General features: G+C 38.7%; 2 protein-coding genes across 3 annotated transcripts in view; one reads left to right on the top strand and one right to left on the bottom strand.

Annotated features, from left to right (window-relative positions):
- LOC147181917 (uncharacterized) overlaps positions 1 to 4,576 on the top strand; it is a 16,475-nt gene extending 11,899 nt beyond the window's left edge. Inside the window, exons 6-11 of one of the 2 annotated variants that reach the window (XM_086096759.1) lie at positions 280 to 337; positions 926 to 1,073; positions 1,390 to 1,450; positions 2,935 to 3,065; positions 3,159 to 3,248; positions 4,126 to 4,576. In XM_086096759.1, the coding sequence (XP_085952885.1) occupies positions 280 to 337; positions 926 to 1,073; positions 1,390 to 1,450; positions 2,935 to 3,065; positions 3,159 to 3,248; positions 4,126 to 4,146 (509 nt within the window). In that variant the 3' untranslated portion in view covers positions 4,147 to 4,576. Of the gene's footprint in view, positions 1 to 279; positions 338 to 925; positions 1,074 to 1,389; positions 1,451 to 2,934; positions 3,066 to 3,158 lie in introns of both variants that reach the window. The other variant, XM_086096750.1, reaches the window with a different exon arrangement.
- znf644a (zinc finger protein 644a) lies at positions 4,333 to 19,029 on the bottom strand. Its single transcript, XM_086096738.1, has 6 exons — positions 18,736 to 19,029; positions 13,499 to 15,956; positions 9,931 to 10,497; positions 8,976 to 9,101; positions 7,066 to 7,168; positions 4,333 to 5,185 (listed from the first exon to the last, which is right to left on the bottom strand). Exons 2-6 carry the CDS (start codon positions 15,951 to 15,953, stop codon positions 4,981 to 4,983), a joined length of 3,456 nt encoding a protein of 1,151 aa, XP_085952864.1. The 5' UTR covers positions 15,954 to 15,956; positions 18,736 to 19,029; the 3' UTR covers positions 4,333 to 4,980.
- Positions 19,030 to 19,076: the final 47 nt, after the last annotated feature.

Genomic DNA, 19,076 nt, shown 5'->3' with positions numbered 1-19,076 from the left:
TATCCTGTTGCAAGACCCATGACGTTCTGACACTGGGCAGCACATTTCTCTCAAGAATATCTTGATAGTAGGGCTGTCCCAGACTCCCAATCAGGGGTTTATGCTGCAGATTCCAATATTGATAATCTAAGGTTAATTGAAGATTACAAATAGTGTCAAGCGATATGTGCCCCGTAATACTGGAGACCAGTCCAGACCAAGACCAAACGGGATTCAAATGATGTGTTAAATATGTGTGTGTGTGTGTGTGTGTGTTGTTGTTTTTTTACTGCTTTGCAGAACCGGCGCACGATGCAAGCTTAAAAAGAAAAGTGAGAAAATCTGTACAAATGGACCAGTGAGTACCAACATTTTTTCTCTCTTGTGTGAAGCCAAAGATGTGGCTTGCTCGTAGATTTTCTCACTTCTTAGCTTCTTTTTAACACACCGTCGTTTTGACCGTTGAAATATTTGTTGAACTCCATGTTGACGTGTTAATGGTTCACATTGTGAAATCCGATTCCTTGAGGCATTTGGATCGGTATTTAGATTTGCTGATTATTTTTGCTTCTATGTGGCATTGTGCTGTTTCCATTTGTTCCTATTATGTAATCTGCCCTACCCAAATTAGCGGCGTTGAATTCGGCAGAAAGCGACTTCCCCGAATGATTCGAAAGTGTTTTTGCTTCAAGTTGGCATGCAGTTGGAAGTGGACGGAATGGAATTAGCGTCACTATTGTGATGATTTAAAACCGGCTAAATCAATCAGCTGTTACTTTTAGCATAAACAGTTAACACGGCACTAAAACTACAAGTAGAACATCTAAAAAAAAATACTCCCAGGATATGCTCATATTTGCCCATTTCGCTCTGTCCTTCAATCTAAAATTTCTCCCAACAGGACACAGTGGTTTTACAAATAATAAGACAATATTGTCTTTTGAAGGATAACTATCAACTGCGACCTGTGTGACATTGAAGTGAGCAATGGGCAGGCGCTGGAGAAGCATTTGCAAAGCAAAATGCACTGGGACACTATGGAGCACATCCAGCAGCAGAATAACTACGATGATATGACCATTGCATTCCTGCAGGTAAGACGCATTCGCACCGTTACTGTTTTTAAAATCAGGATTACTTCATGCAGTTGTGTTACTAAAAGCTCTACAGCAAATTTTCAAGTGAAAAACTGAGTAAGTGACATAACATCATATGAATAGATTAAACCATCAATAAATATACACACTATGATCCCAAACACTTCAAATCGTTTTACGTTACACTCACAAAAAAATCAAATAAAATTGCCAGTCATTCTTACACAAGTTATGAAGGTTGTTGTCTGTCAGTGTTCTCACCCATGAGTTTCTGTTTCCTTTTCTTAAAAAAAAAATAAAAAATAAATTGCAGGACGTCATGCTGTATAAAAGCATCAAGTGCAGCCGAGCCATTGATCACAGCACTCTTCAAGGTATTATTAACTTGGCAGGATTAACAACCCTTACTTTCAAATTAGTGTTTTTTTCCAACCTTTATTGAGCCAAGGAGCACAATATTTGAAATTTGAAATTTGAAAAATTCCATGAAACAACCTTAAACAAAAAAGTAACACAAATTGTACAGTACACCTGTTTATCACGTGGATTATGAACGAACCCGCAATAGATGAAAACCCATGATGCATTGTAAAGTGCCTTGTGAAAGTATTCAGATTAAGAAAGCATTCTCGATGCTGTGATTCGGACTCATACATGTTTTGTTTGGTTTCCCATGTTGTCATTATTAGTGATTGTATACAAAAGGTATTACAAAGGAAGTAACAAATTAAATTACCTCCCCACATACGCGGCAAGTGGCACTTCTGACGTGCATTAAAAAAAATAAAAATTAATCTCTGGGAACCATCACCTTACCGTGGGGGGTGGGGGGTGGGGGGTTGTGCGTCCCTATGACCCTGAGAGCTATATTTTCTATATGGTTCAGGCCATAAGGGGGTCGCACCTCCCACCCCCCAGCTGGCTAGCTGGCTGTGGGCTAAAACCTACTCCAGAGAACCTCTCCTTGTTACAAAACCACTCAGAAATAGCCGGACTGACTGAAGAATTACAAACCCGAAATAAACACTCTACTGGATGCCAGCCATCTTGAATTTCAAAGTCAAAACGAGGTCTTATGATTAAAATGGCCTCAGATTTGGAATCCCCATTGTTGACTTGTATGTACAGATGACGCCGGACACCATTTTGAATTTGGCCCTTGAGCAAAATATGGTGGGATTTTTGTGAGGGACACGGGGGCTAAATCTTTTCTAAAATGTCCATTGAGCTCAAAACAATCATCAAAACATTGTTACCAGAGGATGGATGGTCACAAAACCTCACTTTTTGGCCCGACTAAACATACCTGTGAGACCATCACAGAGCAGGTGCATTCATACTGAGATTATACATCCGTCATTTTGGTTAACATTGGATCATTCAGAAATTATCAAGGAACTTCTGGAGTCAGTTGGCTGCACTGAGAGAAAAGGGGGTGACTTATTTTTGCGCGACTTACTTTTCAGTTATTTGTATTAAAAAAAAAAAGGGAAAAAATTTCAAAAGACCATTATAAAATTAATTGCACTTCACGATTGTGTCGCACTTTTTGATTCTTCATAAAGAAAATATATGAAATTCTATGTTTGAAGCCTGAAATGTGGCAAAAGGTCACAAAGTTCAAGGAGGGCTAATACTTTCGCAAGGCACTGTACAACCACGAGAGCATTGCTCACCTGCGTATATTCATAAGTTAAGATTTTTTTATTTTTTTTTCACAACACAAACCACCTTCTCATGTGGCTCATCAATAGCTAGCATACTAGCCTAAATAACGCGTGACATCCTATGGGCAAATAAATGTCCACTCGCAGTCACAAGTCATTCCCAAACGGTGTTTTGTCTTTTCTGTGGTCAGCTCTGCAGGAAAACGACCACATGACTAAAGTGTCGTTGTTCCACTGCGCGGCGTGCCAGGTGCTAGTGTCCACGGCGGCGGCGGCCGTGCACAAACACAACGAGTCAGCCCAACACCTCTTCAACACCAAAGTAAGCCACGTCTGTCTTCATCTGCACGCCTGATTGCCCAATGTGAAATGTTGCTCACAACGTGCTGCTGGCCATTTTGCCGATTTCTTCAAGGACTTTAAAGCACAACGGCGACGCACTTCACTTGCCAAAGCAGATACCATCATGAAAGAGTTGCAACCTCAGTTTGAGAATTTCATGAAGGTATTTTATACAAGAGTTGACTGCATGCTACTAGTACCCATAGTGGAATGACACATTTCTTCCTAGTTCACATCTCGTACTTTACTAGCAGCAGTAGTAGCATGCAGTTATCAACTAATGCGCACACTAGTAACATGTAACTGTCCTACTAGTATGCCAGTGTCGTTCTACTAGCGTGCAAAAATGTCATACATCAGCGGAATCCCCCCCCCCCCCCCCACACTAAAACAGTCGTCTTACTAGTGACAACAAATAGCATACTAACAAATTTAACATAATACAGTTCACTAGTTTAAATCTGTGTGCTACTAGTACCAATAGTGTCATGACAAAGGTACCACCTAGTTTACTGGTAGCACAGTCATCTAATGCACTCACTACATGCCCTACTAGCTCATTCACTGCCATTGACGGCTATAGACGTCAAAAATTCATTTTAATTATTTCTATTAGTTAAACTTTTTTTTTTCCACTTTTGTGAAGTGTGAAAATCTAGAATTTTTTTATTGTACATTTAGAACAGATATAAGATTAATCATGAGTAAACTAGTAGTCATGCGATTAATTACAATTACAATTTTAATCGCCTGACGCCCCAAATTTTTTATCTTTTTTTTAATCGCATCAGAAAAATAAAATTTTGACTTTAATAATTAACTCATGATTAATTACAAATTTTATATCTGTTCTAAATGTACAATATTATTATTATTTTTTTAGGTTTTCATACTCTTATTAACAAAAGTGGAAAACTAATAGAAATACTTAAACTGAATATTCTTGATAATCCAATACTTTGAAATCCATTGATGTGCACACACTTGATTTAGTAGTGCAATTTTCGGACCAACTTAATTCATCTCTTTGTGTGTGTCAGGGTTTCAGCCAGTTTGAATGAAAACTGACCTCGAAAGCGGAAACACAGCTGGTGCTATCAAACTTCCTCCCTACCATCATAACCACACACAAGTCCATTCTTTGCACACACTCAGAGCAGTAGAGGTCAAGTGAAAGATTTATTTTTGTGTTCATCAGTTTCTGGCCGAGACAACTCTTAGGAGGAAAAAACAACAACAACGCAAAGTGAACTTGTGCATTTTTTTCCTTTTATTTAGAACACAAATGTTTTAAGCCTTTTGTATTTGTGATATAGTACAATTAAATTACTTAGAAACTGTAGATTTCATTATTAAATATCGTAGATGATGTGTGAAGTGCGTGAAAAACATTGGATGTGTTAGGGCTTTTTTTTTTCTTAAGAAATTGAATTTGTTTGATTAGAAACAAAGTCACTGAAATAAAATTTTAATAAAGTTCAAATAAATGTGCATTTTGTTTGTCTTTTTTTTTAAATTGCTTACATGAAATTCTTCGATTCCGTGCCATAAAAGGTGCCACTGGGTTTTAATGATGGAGTAGAAAAACTTTTTTTCTCTTCGTATTTTATAAATTCATACAGTAGAGGTGCTCCCAAATTCTGAAAAAAAGGTTGAGGTAAAAGTTGTCTTGAAAAGACACGTACTGCATGAAACAAAACTGCCCCGTTTGGAAGTGTACTCCAAAATGGTGGAAGATGTCAAAACTGAAAAAGGGCAATATCCAAAAACGGCTTCATTGACGTTCTTTAAGAAGAAGAGTACTTGTTGGACTAAAAAAAAAAAAAAAGTGGAAAAATTTACATAAACATACAGTCTAGTGAAAATCTAACATTAAAAAAAGGTGCCTGTTGTCTTCAAGATGCGTCATGTGCGACGGTCGTTTGCGAACTCTCCGGGTCCGTCTTGACGCAAAACGCCGAGTCGGCGGCAGGTAGCGAAGTGACCTCCACCATGGCCAGCCCGGTGTGGGGAACTCCGGTGTTCATAATGTGTCTCTGTAAATGCTTGACCCAGTCCTCCTGGACAGACAAGGGACCCTGGAACACCAGGTCGCAGAACCTGGAATCACAAAACAAAAACAAAAAAACAGCTGCAGCTCCATGCAAAAAAAACTCTGTTCTTTTTCATTAAAGCAGGCCCACCACACCTGTTTACATGGTCAATTGCAACTCTTACTACAAATACTTTCTAAAATGTGGTTACTTCAATGTATTTATTTATCATATCTAATTACAAATTATAATCCATCCATCCATTTTCTTAACCGCGCTTAGTCCTCACAAGGGGTGCTGGAGCCTATCCCAGCTGGCTTCGGGCAGTAGGCGGTGTGGCTTTTTTTTATTTTATAAATAATAACATATACCTAACTCAGCATTATTTATATAGCGCTTTCACAACAGTTGTAACTATATCAAAGTGCTTACAGAACACGACATAAAACATTAAAAATGTTTTATGTCATTCTATTACACTTAAGTGGTTATAGATGGAGGAGAGATTCAAAGTCTCCTTTCATCGGTGGATCAGATACGTCATGATCACAGAATGCATCACGTCACACAAGTGCTACAAGCTCAATTTGAAAATTATTTAAATTAACAAAATTGTACATTTAATTTTTTTTTAAGTCAATGAGTTAGAATTAAATCAATTAAATATTTTTTTTTAATTCAGCATGGGTTATTCAATGAGTTAATTAGAATTACATTAATTATATTTAAAATTGAACATGGATTATATTTTGAGAGAAAAAATTAAGCAATTAGGCAGTTGTTATTAACACTAGTTTATAAAATTGTAAACTATACATAAACGATACTAAAAACATTTAATTTAAAGCTGCTCAATGTAGCAATTTGCCCAGAAACATCTTCAAAATAGCCTTTTTATTCCAAAATTCAATTCCGGCATTGGGCAGTTTTAACCATTTTACATAAAATAAGAATATTAGTAAAAGTGATTTTCTATATTTTATTAAATAATCAGCAAATTTATGACAAAATTACATGTAAATGTGAATTATAAAAGAAACATGGATCATTAAAATAATTGTTTTACACATGATTTTTTTGGATATTTTCTTAGTTATTGATTTTACATAGTGTAATTTTTTTTTACATAATACAAAAATATTAGTAATTAAATTATGGATTATTTTCAGAATTGACTTTTACACCAAAAAATAAATAAAAATACATTTGTACTTTGTATAATTGGCTTTTTTGGATTGCTATTTTATTGCTAAATTGTATTTAGATTGTGATTTATTGAATCATTGGCTTGATTAGCCATTGCTAGACCAATCATAATAAAAATTAAACGATAAATTATTATTACTGTATTCAGAAAATAACTTTTTACATACTTTACATCCACGATTTTAATGATTTATAAAACTATACTTGAGCTCCGAAAATGGCCTATCCCGTCTTTAAAAATCGAATGTGGTCCTTGAACACAAAAAGTCTCTCCTTCGGTCTCTTGAGGTTTCCCTGATATTTTTTTTTTTTTTTTGGATTTGTTGGAATTTAGATGTTTCTTGGGTTGGGGAAGAATTCTGGTGGGTGGCCCGGTGGGTGGTGTCTGGTCGGTGCTGGATTTCACCTTGGTTTTCTTTGGTCCCCTCGGGTCTCCTGACGGCGGTGTTTGGTTTAGGTGAATGGTATGGGATTTTTTCTAATAGGTTTTTGGTGAGCTGACAAATACACGCACGCACGCACGCACATACACATACTCATACAAAAAAATATATATATAATATATTTATATATGTAAAAAAATAAAAATAAAGAGCAATGATGATGACATTTCCGAATGAACAATACTGAGCTCTTTATAAAAATAAAATAAATAAAAATTAAATTTAAAAAAAGCTTGCCGTCCTTGTCCTGGCCCCCATGAAGACACACAAAAGCATCTTGAATAATAAATGCATTTACCTGCATGTAAGTCTGTACGTTTCCTCTGGAGTTTGTGTTAACGGAAGCACCTTCTTCTTTGAGCTGGGCCTTAAACGCTGCCTCCTCGTTTTACAATCAAACTCTGGAAGAAAGCGTTTCACATTAGAAATGTCAAAAATGGTCTACCAAGGCTAACATTTACATTTTATTTTTTCAAACTGCCTTTTAATGCAACTAAATTAAAATAATGCCTCGAAACTTGGATCTCAAGCCATCATCCTCCATGATGTCACTTGACGCGAGACTTCATCCAAGTGTGAGTAGCTCTACTTTTATTACTAAATATAACTCAACCCGCACATTTGCTACACACACCCACCAACTTTGTATTTAAGTTTCCATTTTGCCTGCAAATGTTACCAATTCTTCATGTCATGATTTCAACCACATTGCCATCTTTTTAATTTTTTAATGCATAAACTTTCATTAATTTAAAGGGATGCTTGAATCATTGAGCCATTTTCAACAGTAAGAAGATCATATTTTGTCTATAATGTGATAACTTCAGTATTTTTGGCTGAGGCCTTGTCCAAACTCAGCCGGGTATTTTTTTTTTTTACTTTTTTCTTCCCTCCCCATGTAAAAAAAAAAATAATAATAAAAAACTCCACCCACTCTGCCTCTGTTGTTTAAGAAAACACATCCACATGAACGGAGAAGTGCTCATTTAGATGCATACCAAGCCTCTAGGTGGCAGTAGTTAGCCAAATACTGATAGACTTTTGTTTTTTTTTGTTTTTGTTTTTTAATCTTGAGATATGTGTGTAGAGCAATGCCAGGCACATGCGGATCCGGAGAAATCCGCAAATCTCCACTTGGGTCAGAGTTTTGGGAAACTGTCATTTTTTATGAAAAAAAAACATCCCCGGGGACGTTTAGGGCAAAACGCAGAAAAATATCTCCCGTTTGCAAAAAATCGGTCTACGTGTAAACAGGGTCTAATTTGCCACTTGCTGTCGACTGAAGATGACATCACCTGTGCTGAGGAAATAGGTAACAACCAATCATGGCTCACCTGTTGTCTGTGGTTGATCAGTAAACTGAGCCATGATTGGTTGTTACCTATTTCCTCAGCACAGGTGATGTCATCTTCAGTCGACAGCAAGTGGGAAAATGTGTTTTTAAAGGTATTAATTTTACAGAAGTTATCAAATTAATCTGGGTGATTTTATTTATTTTTTACTGCTGAAAATGTCTCAATGAGTCAAGTATCCCTTTAAATTGATATTCTGTCAATTACTGATATCACTACCATCAGGGGATAAAATACGAATACATATAAAAATAGTTACAAACAGTCCTGTTCACCGTTATTGGCACCCTTTCATTTTTCAAGTGTCTTCAGGAATACCTGGAAATGTACCAAATTTATATCATCATGGTCTATTAAATGGTTGTCCCAAGTAATTGAATGCTGCTCAACCCAGGAAATAAAATTTCGAATGTGGCCGAAAAATGTAATTCGAACCCGAATCCAGTCTGAAAACTATTGGCCAGAGGCTTGCAGGAGTACCCATTGTGAACAACTAAGGTGTTAGTCTGCTAATTACAAGATGTTTGAGTCAAATAAAAAGACTATTGTAAATATATTTTTTCATCAAATTGCTACATTGAGCTTTTTAAAAGACGAAAGTCATCGTTGATTGGTTAATTTATCTCATTTGTGATTTACCAAAAGGTGAGTCACAATGTGTTTCCATACTGATTTACAAAAAAGGGTGCCAATACCAGCAACACGACACACTTTTAAGTTTTCACATTTTTCCTCCCTTTGTTTATTATTTTAAGCTGTTGTTCATCGTTTGCTCTTTCTTAAAAAAAACACAAGTTCTCTATAGCAAATACAAAGTAAGTGATTTTTATTTATTTTCCTTCAATGGGGCGCTTACCGGTTCCCTCAAGCAAGGCCGCTCTTCTCCGTTTTGCACATGCCCGCAGGTGGTTGGACAGGCTAACGCCACTGTGGAAAGTTGCCTGGCAGTGCGCGCACACCTTCTGGTTGAATTCGCCTTTCTCTGGAAAAGGAACATTCAGCAATCACAAAAAAACAGCTAAACCGGCACAATTCACTCTTGCAAAATACAAACCGCTCAATGTCACTTAGAAAATATGCTGATCAGTAATAATTGAAGGAGGGGGTAGAAAGTAACAAATTGCAAAGACTTTATAACTGTACTTTTTCAGGTGTCTGTACTTGACCATCTTTCCAGCGTTTACTTTTACCCCATTTTGAAAACAGATCTGATATGTATTTTTTTCCCCACTCCTTATCATTAGCTAATTCACCATTTGTTTGTTTGCAACGTTAGCATAGCTAAAACACTGTTTTGATGTCTCCATTACTTTTTTTTCCCTTTAAGTTCTATTATAACTGCTTTTCACTTTACTGAAGGGTGGAATCTCCGAAGCATACTCATAACTGAAGTTATTGCACACAAGTCAAGGCAAAAAAAAAAAAAACTCTAACAAAACTAAATTTGCCACTTGTTCTCGACTTAATGACATCACCTGTGCTGAGGAAACGGGTAACGACCAATCATGGCTCAGAAAACAGGTGAGCCGTGATTGGTCGTTACCTACTTCCTCTGCACATGTGATGTTGTCTCCAGTTGACAGCAACTGGAAACATTTGTTTTCTATGTGTAAAAAAAAAAAATGAAGTTATCAAATTCATCCCGGACAAAATTAACTTTTTACTGCTGAAAATGAGTCAAGTGTCAGTTTAAGTAGAACGGGAGTATTTTTCTCTGGAGTTACAATGAGCACTAAAAACCTCGATGTGATGTGAAAGTGTGGCTTCTGGATGTACAGGCAACGAGGAACTTCATTTCCAAGGCGACTCACCTGCTATTGGGATTGGCAGTGAAGACGTGACTCTTGGTCCTGAACTCGGTTCATTTAAGGAAACTGCACCCGAGTACCTGGATATGGGCGACAATCCCTTGGGCTTGTTGTCTTCTTGGCACTTCCTCTTCTTCAGAATTCCTATTAATGCGGCCGTGTCCGTGAGTGAATGGTGTTCCTCTAACTTCGTCAATGGTTGCTTTCTGTCAGAGTCCGTTTCCAACGCTGAAAATGGAGGCATGGGTGGTTTCACATCAGCCCACGCACTTGAGTCGGAGTCATCTTGGGGGAATCCATAGGAGGATGACATGAATTGATGAGCTCCATAATGGAAATGATTTTGTCTCTTTCCTAGAATGTGAACGGCCCTCAAGTACTCCTTTTTGTTGCGCATCAACTCCTTGAGTACAGCTAACGGGGATTTGTTCTTTGATAAATGGGCTCGGCCGATCTTTTTGAGGTGGCCACGTACGTGGTTGGACTGTCCTTTCCTATTATCAAACATGTCCCCACATAATGGACAGGAGTGGATATCGGCCTCCTCAGAATCGGGCGGCAACTCAAACGCTGCAAGACAACAAACGATGACCATTAACGATCCTGTCATGTACATTCAGAGATTTCTTTCTAAATGCTTTACACACGTTTGCATGTTTTCATAAATTCACATTTTTATCAATCTTCAAATACTGAGGACATTGAGATACAGCTTTCACTATTCAGTGCAATTACAACATGTCGTTAGCAGGCTAGTTATGTATGCCTAAATCTTCCAATAGTAGAGCGCCTCGTTGTCAGCCATAAATGCGAGCACATCCCACAGATTAAGGTGAAAGAGTCCAGCTTGAGAGGCTAGACTAGGATTTCGGGAAGAGCTAGGAGGGCTATTAACTCATTGACTGCCATTGACGGCTAGAGACGTCAAAAGTTAATTTGAACTATTTCTATTAGTTTAACATTTTCCCACACTTTTGTTAACTAGAGTATGAAAACCTAGGGAAAAAATGTTTATTGTACATTTAGAACAGATATAAAATTTGTGATTAATCATGTTTTTTTATTTATTTTTTGATCAGGGGCTGAAAAAACAAGTTTTACTTCTTTCTGTCCCCTTTCATTCTTTTGCTTTACTTGGAATTTGAATATTTGTTTCTTTAAAAAAAAAAAGAACAGATTATTAAAAATTAAAAAAAAATTAAATTTAAATTTAAAAAAAGAAAGAAAAAGATTATTAAGAATTAGGAGCGTCAGGGGATTACATTTTTCCGTAATGAATCGCATGACTTCACTAGTTGACTCACAATTAATCAAAAATGTTATATCTGTTCTAAATGTACAATAATTTTTTTCTCGGTTTTGTTAACAAAAGTGGAAAAAAATGTTAAACTAATAGAAATAGTTCAAATTATTTTTTGATGTCTATAGCCGTCAATGGCAGTGAATGAGTTAAAATAAATAAGTCCGACAATTGACAACCACAGGCTGACATGGCTGCTTTAAAACATTAAGGCCGGGAGCGCATTATCGCGTTTCTACCCTTGAGCGCTCTTCTACCCTTTAAAGCCGAGAGAGCGGATACGTCATTTTGTTTTGAAATAAATGACGGCAATTGACGACGGCGAGGGAGGACTTTGAATCAGTGTAACCAGTCGACAGTGACATATTGTTAAGAAATATGTCTGTAGACAATGAGGATATTGAAAATTTTGACGGCTTTGTAACAAAAATGGACGACGAATAATTGTCACTCAATTCACCGAGGTTTTTACAACTGCGCTCCAGTGTTGAAGGTAAATATACCCGCAGACACAGGTGTTTGTTGATTTAAAAAAATATTGTAGGTTTATAATAAACTTAGGTTTGTGTGAATGTCACATGTGCAAGCTCTGAAATGCTTTTGGAATTATGTTTTTATCTGCTTTGATGAGATATTAATTATTTAGTAGGCATTGACAATAATGTTGAGTTTCCAGGAAAACTTCAGGTTTTAGAGGCATGTTTTGGCGCAGGCGCTTTAGGCCTTAACGGGTTAAGTCGAGCTCAAACTACACAACTTTTTTGTCGTTCACGTACTTGTCAAAATACTGCCGTGCATCTGGGGCTCATCATTCAAGTAATTTTTAAAATGTTCCAACTAATGTATTGACAGTCTTATAATTTTATGTATTGCATGTTTTAAAAAGAGCTACTTTGCTACTGAAAATCAAGTTCTGCTCGTTTATTAACAAATACATTTTTTTAGATTCAAATCACACACAAATCTTCTTCCTTGGGGCATGGCAAAAATTGCGACACTTTAGCCAAAATGCTTGAAAATACTTTTGTTGATGCTCTACAAACAGTACACAATTATGTAGTAAATAAGCAAGTTGGCTGGTTGTCATGGTATGGAAAAGCCATACAAGGACTCAGTTAAAATCCAGTGGCTCCAACATGTAGCCATAATTTAAAATGATAGACAAACAAGCACCCATTTTTCAGGTCGTAGTGGTGGCTTCTTCAGCAGATACAAGGACTTGAATTTTTATCATTTTTGAAGCCACATTTCATAAACTTTACTTTTTTTGTTTGGCTGGGTTGTTAACATTCTTGTCTGTATTGTGTCAAATTCCGACGACAGTTTTGCTTTACTGGGATTTTAAAGGGAAAGTCAAACCAAAAATCTTCTTTACAATAATTTGCTATATGCAGCCCAGGGTGGCGGCAATTTTGCCACTTGGTTTCGAGTGAAAATGACATCAGAGTTGCTCAGGGTTCAGGCAGCAACTAAACACGGCTCACCTGTTTTCTGAAGCTGAGCCGTTGGTTCTTACCTGAGCAACTCTGATGTCATTTTCTGTAGACAGCAAGTGACAAAATGGCCGCCCACTGAGATGGAGAACATTTGGGTGGATGCTGCTGCTTAACTCATTCACTGCCATAAATTCATAAAAATGAAAAAAAGGATTATTAAAAATTAGGGGCGGCAGGCAATTAAGATTTGTAATTGTAATTAATCGTATGACTTCACTAGTTAACTCACGATTAATTGCAAATTTGGTATCTGTTCTAAATGTGCAATGAAAACAATTCTAGGTTTTCATACTATTGTTCACAAAAGTGGAAAAAAATGTTAAACTAATAGAAATAGTTCAAATGAATTTTTGACGTTTATAGCCGTCAATCGCAGTAAATGAATAAAAAGAAAAGAAAAGATTATTAAAATTTAAGGGCGTCAGGTGATTAAAATTTAAATCGTAATTAATCGCATGACTTTACTAGTTAACTCAAGATTAATCACACATTTCATATCTGTTCAAAATATACAAGAAAAAAATCTAGCTTTTCATACTCGTGTTAACAAAAGAGGGAAAAAATGTTTAACTAATAGAAATAGTTCAAATGAATTTTTGACGTTTTTAGCCGTCAATGGCAGTGAATGAGTTAACATATTCAACAACACAATATTAATCAGAATGCCGTGTTTAGTGGGAGCAAATACAACATTTTGAAAAGATTTATACAGCATATGATTGTAAATATATATTTTTTAGGGTTGACTTTCCCTTAAATAATAAATGAGTAATACCTTTTTTCATTTTGCGGAATGCTGCGATCTTCCGTCGGATTTTGGGCCTGTCTTCACAAGCCACTTGCTCAGGAGTCAGGACATGGCGTGCCGTGTAGGTCAGTCCGACCCTGTGAAGATGTCCTCTCACGTGATTGGACAAGCCCACTCCCGACTGGAAGATTGCCGGGCAGTACGGACAGTTCTTGCAGTCCAAGTCCAACTTTGGCATTTCGCCTGCCAAAGACTCCATCAACGGCATCGGGTGCAAATCGAAGCCTTGTTGGAACACTTCGGTTTCGATGCATTCTTCTTTTATTGTGGGCTCGTCGTGGTCCAGCTCTGCGTTCTTGCTTTCCTCAAAGAGCCTCTTGGATGCCTGCAGAGCACCACGTATTGACATTCTTCTGCTATACGTATAAATGATATCATGATTTTCTTGCTTCACGCCATTGTCAAGATCATCTTCATCTTTAAAGAGGGGAATGTCTTTTTTGTCTTCCGGGTTTGCTTGGTTAGGTCTGTTGGGGCTCGGCAAAGGTTTTGGCGAGACAAAGCATCTCTCTTGGTCAGACATGTTGCGGTATGGCGTTGACATCTTTCTTTTGGATGGAGGCTTCTTGACGGGTGATTGATATGGGGTGCAGTGGGGCAAACTGCCCCTGTTAGCAACTCTGGCGGCGTCATAGGATGATCCTGTGAGGCCATTTGGAGATAGCGTCATATCTTTCCTATCTGGTGTTGCTGCTCCCTGTTCAGAATTTGTATTCCCATTAGTGGAACCGTGAGCAGATTTCCTCTGTCCTGCAATATGATTTCCATGTTTTTGTCGAGATAGCAGAACATTAATGGATTTGTCCAATTTGGATTCAGTGACTTGGGACTTGAAACCTCTCTTGATCTCATTACTTCGGAATAAATCTGAAATGACGTTTGACTGTGAGGGAGAAACCTTTTTGGGAGAGACCTCATTCTTGATCATGATCTTTGACGTGAACTCTGCGTCGTCTTCGGGTGTGGAAGGGGCAAAGTGACGCTCTTCGGATGGTTTTGTGTCCATCTTGCCAAACTGCTCCACTTCGTATTCCTCCAAATCGAGCTGGTGGCGGCGCCAAAGGTGATTTTTAAAAATACTTTTGCTGAAAGCTTTATAATTACAAATGTTACAAGAGAATGCATCATATTGCTTGCCCCTGGTTGGTTTCCTAACGGCGTATTCAGTGTGCAGTATGATATGTCCCCGAAGATCGTGCCAACTCACCGTCCTGAAGTTGCATTTGTCACATTTAAAGTTTTTCTTTTCTTTTGCGTGGGTTTTTGCATGTTGAACAAACGTGTTGGGGCAGCTTGTTCCGAACGGGCACTGCGGGCAGAAAAGCTTTGCGTGGTTATCCTCGTTATTATCTACAGCCCATTTTTTCAGTTTGTCAGGTAGTGTGGATCTTTTTTCATGGTGCGTGTTCATGTGCTCAATAAGGACACTACTTTGTCTGAAGGACTCTCCGCATTCTCTGCAGATAAACATCTTTGGCGGATTATTCAGCGGATTGTTTGGCGGGGGGTCTTCGTGACTTTTCATATGGCGTTGCAAATAGCGGTCCTTCTTGAAAACAAGTTTACATTTCACGCACGAGTAACTCGACGCTTTCTCTTCGGAATGGGAATTTAACGCGAGCCTCTCCTTAAAGGATGAAAGGTCACGACTTTGGGTGTCCTCATGCGAACGCTTCCCAGGTGAAGTGCAAAGAACTTGCTTGATGGCCTTCATGGTTCCATTGGGATAATTGGGAACATTCTCCACTTGGGATGTCTGCAACTTGGAGGACGTCTTTGACTGTCTGACATTGGGAGAAATGGAGTCTACGCGGTCTTCTTTATCAGAAAAATTCTCCGATAACATGCGAGTTAAATCAGGGGTTAGGTCCTCTGAGGGATCCACCATCGTAACCATGTCCATTTTCCGTTTTCTTCTGCTCTGGCTTTTTAGAGCATGCGCTTCCTTTTTAAGCGTGTCACCAGAGGAATCATCGTGATTCTCCCACACAAAGTGCATAAACTCTCTATGGGTGTCCCACTTGAGGTCACTGGTACTACTTAAGTCATCTGATGATCTCTCAGGTGATTCGACATCAACCCCCCAAATTCCGTAAGTATCAATTTCTTGCACCGTTTTTAACTGAGTTATGCTTTTTTCCTCATCTTTCTCTGTCGTTATACTGTTGAGTTCATCTTCCTGCGTCGTTTCGTGCAGACAAACTCCATTTCCCAAGCCAACTGGAGACAACATATCAACGTTCGACAGAACATCCAGGACACTGGATTGCTTTTGGGAATGTTTGAAAAAAGAATCATTGCAAGGGGTTGATTCTTCTGTCATTTTCACTGGTTCTTGCAGAAGGATGAGGGCACTGATGTCCGGATCGGCATCTTTGTCATCTCCATCGACACCAGCCAGACATGACATTTCAGCTGCCATGACCTAAGGAAAGTAAATAAGACTTTTCTCAATCACATCAAAAGCGATACTATCCCATAGACAAATCAGATATAATTCGTACTAAAAACTGCCCCTAAGCACATCACACCTTGGTGGGCATGGGCCTATTACCGATTTGACCATTTACCACGATTTTAAAAAGGCGAGATTTCAGTAACTGCTAAAACTGGTCATCACCTGGAGAGATGTCAATTGTCAGATGTCAGATTATTCGACAACCAATTAAATAATTGAATAACCGTTTAGAGCTGGTGTTTAAATTAAAATTGTCCAAATCCTGATTTCAGCCTCTCAGCAACAGAGGTGGGCACTTCCGTCTCTCCGTTGGCCACCTCGTTGACTGATTCCCATATTTTCGGCGAGTGCTTTATGATGCAAAGAAAAATACACAGACTAAGACAAGTCACTCTGCACTGACCCGGATCGACAAACGAAAACCTGATTCAGTCGGTGCTCTCTCATTTCCACGGGAGCGTGCAACAGAAGAAGACGGCGATTTTCAATCATGTTTTAAACAGACTGCAGAGGGAGCACTAAAACTCATGCTAGTGCGACCGGATTACATTTTTACGAGCACATATTGAACAGTTTTTGCAAGCATAAACCAGATTGATAATTGTGATTCACCCAAGGGAGTTCTTCACATTAAAAATCTGGAACTTCCCTCGGCAGATCCGTTCGGGAGAGGAGGGACTTTCTGTACAATACTTCGAGCTGATTGGACGATGCGGCACATTTGTTTAGACCAATCATGGTAACTGATGAAAATGTCATCTTCGGTCTCGTCTTAGGCAGAAAAAAAAAATGCACGAAGCGTCTGTCGCTGTTCAACATTCAACAAGGAAACGGTGAGTAGTATTAATTTCAACGTCCATCAATCTGTTAGGTTTGTTTGCCCACCCCGCCTTTGCCGCTTCTTGGTTTCGTCCCGCCCTAAACAACGCCTGATTGGTCCAACCTAAAAAAGGTTGGTTGCAAATGTATCAGCGGGAGCGGTACAAGATGTATTCTCGTAGTATCTGTGAATGTGTGAACATATTACCGCGAGAATTCAGCTTGCTGGCAAGGTTTAGCATATTGGTCTTAGTCTCGAGCCCAGTGCTGCAAGTCAATTCCGATTTTTTGGGCCCAATCTGACGTATGAACATTCCACAGTTTCTTGGGGGTGGGGAGGGGTGGAGTGGTGGAGGGTGATGTCATGCCCGTCCCCGCGGATATTTGGTGTTAGCTTAAAACACAATTGAGATGGAAACTGGGGGAAAAAACAAGAGGCTGGCTTCGAGCACAGCCCACACGCCAGCTCAGACGTCAAGACAACTAAAATAAACAAAGAGTTCATTCAAGCGCACGTACTTGCAGCCAGGTTGCAGTTATGTTTTAGGCCAGAGGTGGCAGTCGCAAGTAAAACAAGTGACGAAACTCCACAAAGCACCTTTAATATGAAAAGTTCAATCCCGATTGTCTCTAAATCCAACCCAGGTCTCTTTCATATGTAGATATAAATTGGGTATGTAACCGACACAACTGCAGTTTGGACACTCATACGTCATCAAAATGCGACAAATGTAACAATTGTTTACGACAAACACGACAACCGCAAAAAGCAATAACGGACAAAGGGGAAGAAAACAGTCATGAAAAGAAGACGCATTATGACCGATAATATATGGAGGGGCTGATCAGTTTAAGCACAAAATCATTGAAATTGCCACAAATGGGTCAGGACTCAGACTTACGAGGGGCCATATTTACTTCTGTAAACACACTGTGCTGCATGACGTTGTTGTGCCCATGCTGAGATTTGATGTGATTTGTGCGCATGCATGTCACTTCACGGATGCATTTGGTTCACATTAAAAGTAGCACTTGTATTGTAACATGAACGGCTGCAGAAAAAGATCCGATTTAACAAAAAATCATAACTGGGCATCATACATCATATATTGTAATGTCATCGCAGCCTTTGTGACATTTTAGTTTGTGGTGTCCTTTGATAACCCCCCCTATCCCCCCCCCCCCCCAATAACCCTAACTCTTGTCTTGGCTTCATAAAGGTCGGAATGCACTGATTTAAATGAACGTTTCATTGTTTTGTTTACAACCATTTTTTTGTACTACATTTGTTTCTAGCCAGAAATAGAGATAAAATCAGGTTATTCGAGAATTACTGGTCCACTATCAGCTGTTTTGTTTGTTTTCTAATCTAGTCTATAAACTAATAAAGCATACATTTTCCATGGAACGAATATTTACTGTAATTATAACCCTTTTCGAGAGAACACAAGGTCGGTGCCAGATAAGTGTTGGAACTGAAGGGCAATAAATATGTCATAACAATTGAGTGAGCCACAACAATCAGGTTCACAAGCTCCAGAAAAAAATTGTGAAGGGACAAATCATAATTTATTTCGCTAGACGCCTCTGAATTTTGTGTAAAACTGAAACTTGCGTCACAGTAGTTTATACATGTACACCGGCTCACATTGTAGTTGGGATACGTTTCCAGAGCAGCTAAGCTAATTCGCATTGTTTTGTTTTGCGTTTTAGAAAACATGTCATATTTAGCACGAATATTAGCCCGCATTGTTGGATGCTGCTTGGCATGAGCTGCAGACCAGTTCCAACAAGGCTGCTCTAGACCCCCCTCCCAAAAAACCTCATTACCTAGGCTAAACCTTGGCTAATGACAAAACACTGCTCACCACGGTCGACGCGGACAACAATGACATATTAGGAAAGGAAAAAAGCAAGCACACATTACCCCTCAACGTTGTGGATGTAAACTGGAAACGAGGAATATCGTGCATTTGATCATTTCTGACTTTCGTCTTCCATCTACTTCACAGTCGCCATTTTCCGTGGTGGTCTGGTGTGGCACAGGTCATTTTTAAAAAGAAAAAGAAAACATTGGCTTCGATGAATTCGTCGTTCACCTGGCGATAGAAGCAACAAAACGGTTTAAACCGATGAGAAATGTAAATAAAAGCTGCGAATAAATGTGAGTGGAGTTGCTGTCGCGTTAAATTTCGTCACGCAATTCTACGATTCGGCGTGTGCGACCCCGCGCCAAGTAGTAATGGTTTGGTCCAAACAGGAGGCATA

Source organism: Leptonotus elevatus, chromosome 1, assembly GCF_054856555.1.
Source record: "Leptonotus elevatus isolate MCC_2025b chromosome 1, RoL_Lele_1.0, whole genome shotgun sequence".
Taxonomy (NCBI): Eukaryota; Metazoa; Chordata; class Actinopteri; order Syngnathiformes; family Syngnathidae; genus Leptonotus; species Leptonotus elevatus.
This window is presented reverse-complemented; position numbering and strand designations above follow the sequence as displayed.

Excerpts from the sequence above, each read along its gene's own strand:
- znf644a (XM_086096738.1), bottom strand. The coding sequence starts at position 15,953 with ATGGCAGCTGAAATGTCATGTCTGGCTGGTGTCGATGGAGATGACAAA. Across the intron at positions 7,169-8,975 it reads GGCCTTGCTTGAGGGAACCG|AGTTTGATTGTAAAACGAGG; the intron begins GTAAGCGCCCCA and ends GCTTTCTTCCAG. Across the intron at positions 5,186-7,065 it reads ACGTACAGACTTACATGCAG|GTTCTGCGACCTGGTGTTCC; the intron begins GTAAATGCATTT and ends TTGTGATTCCAG.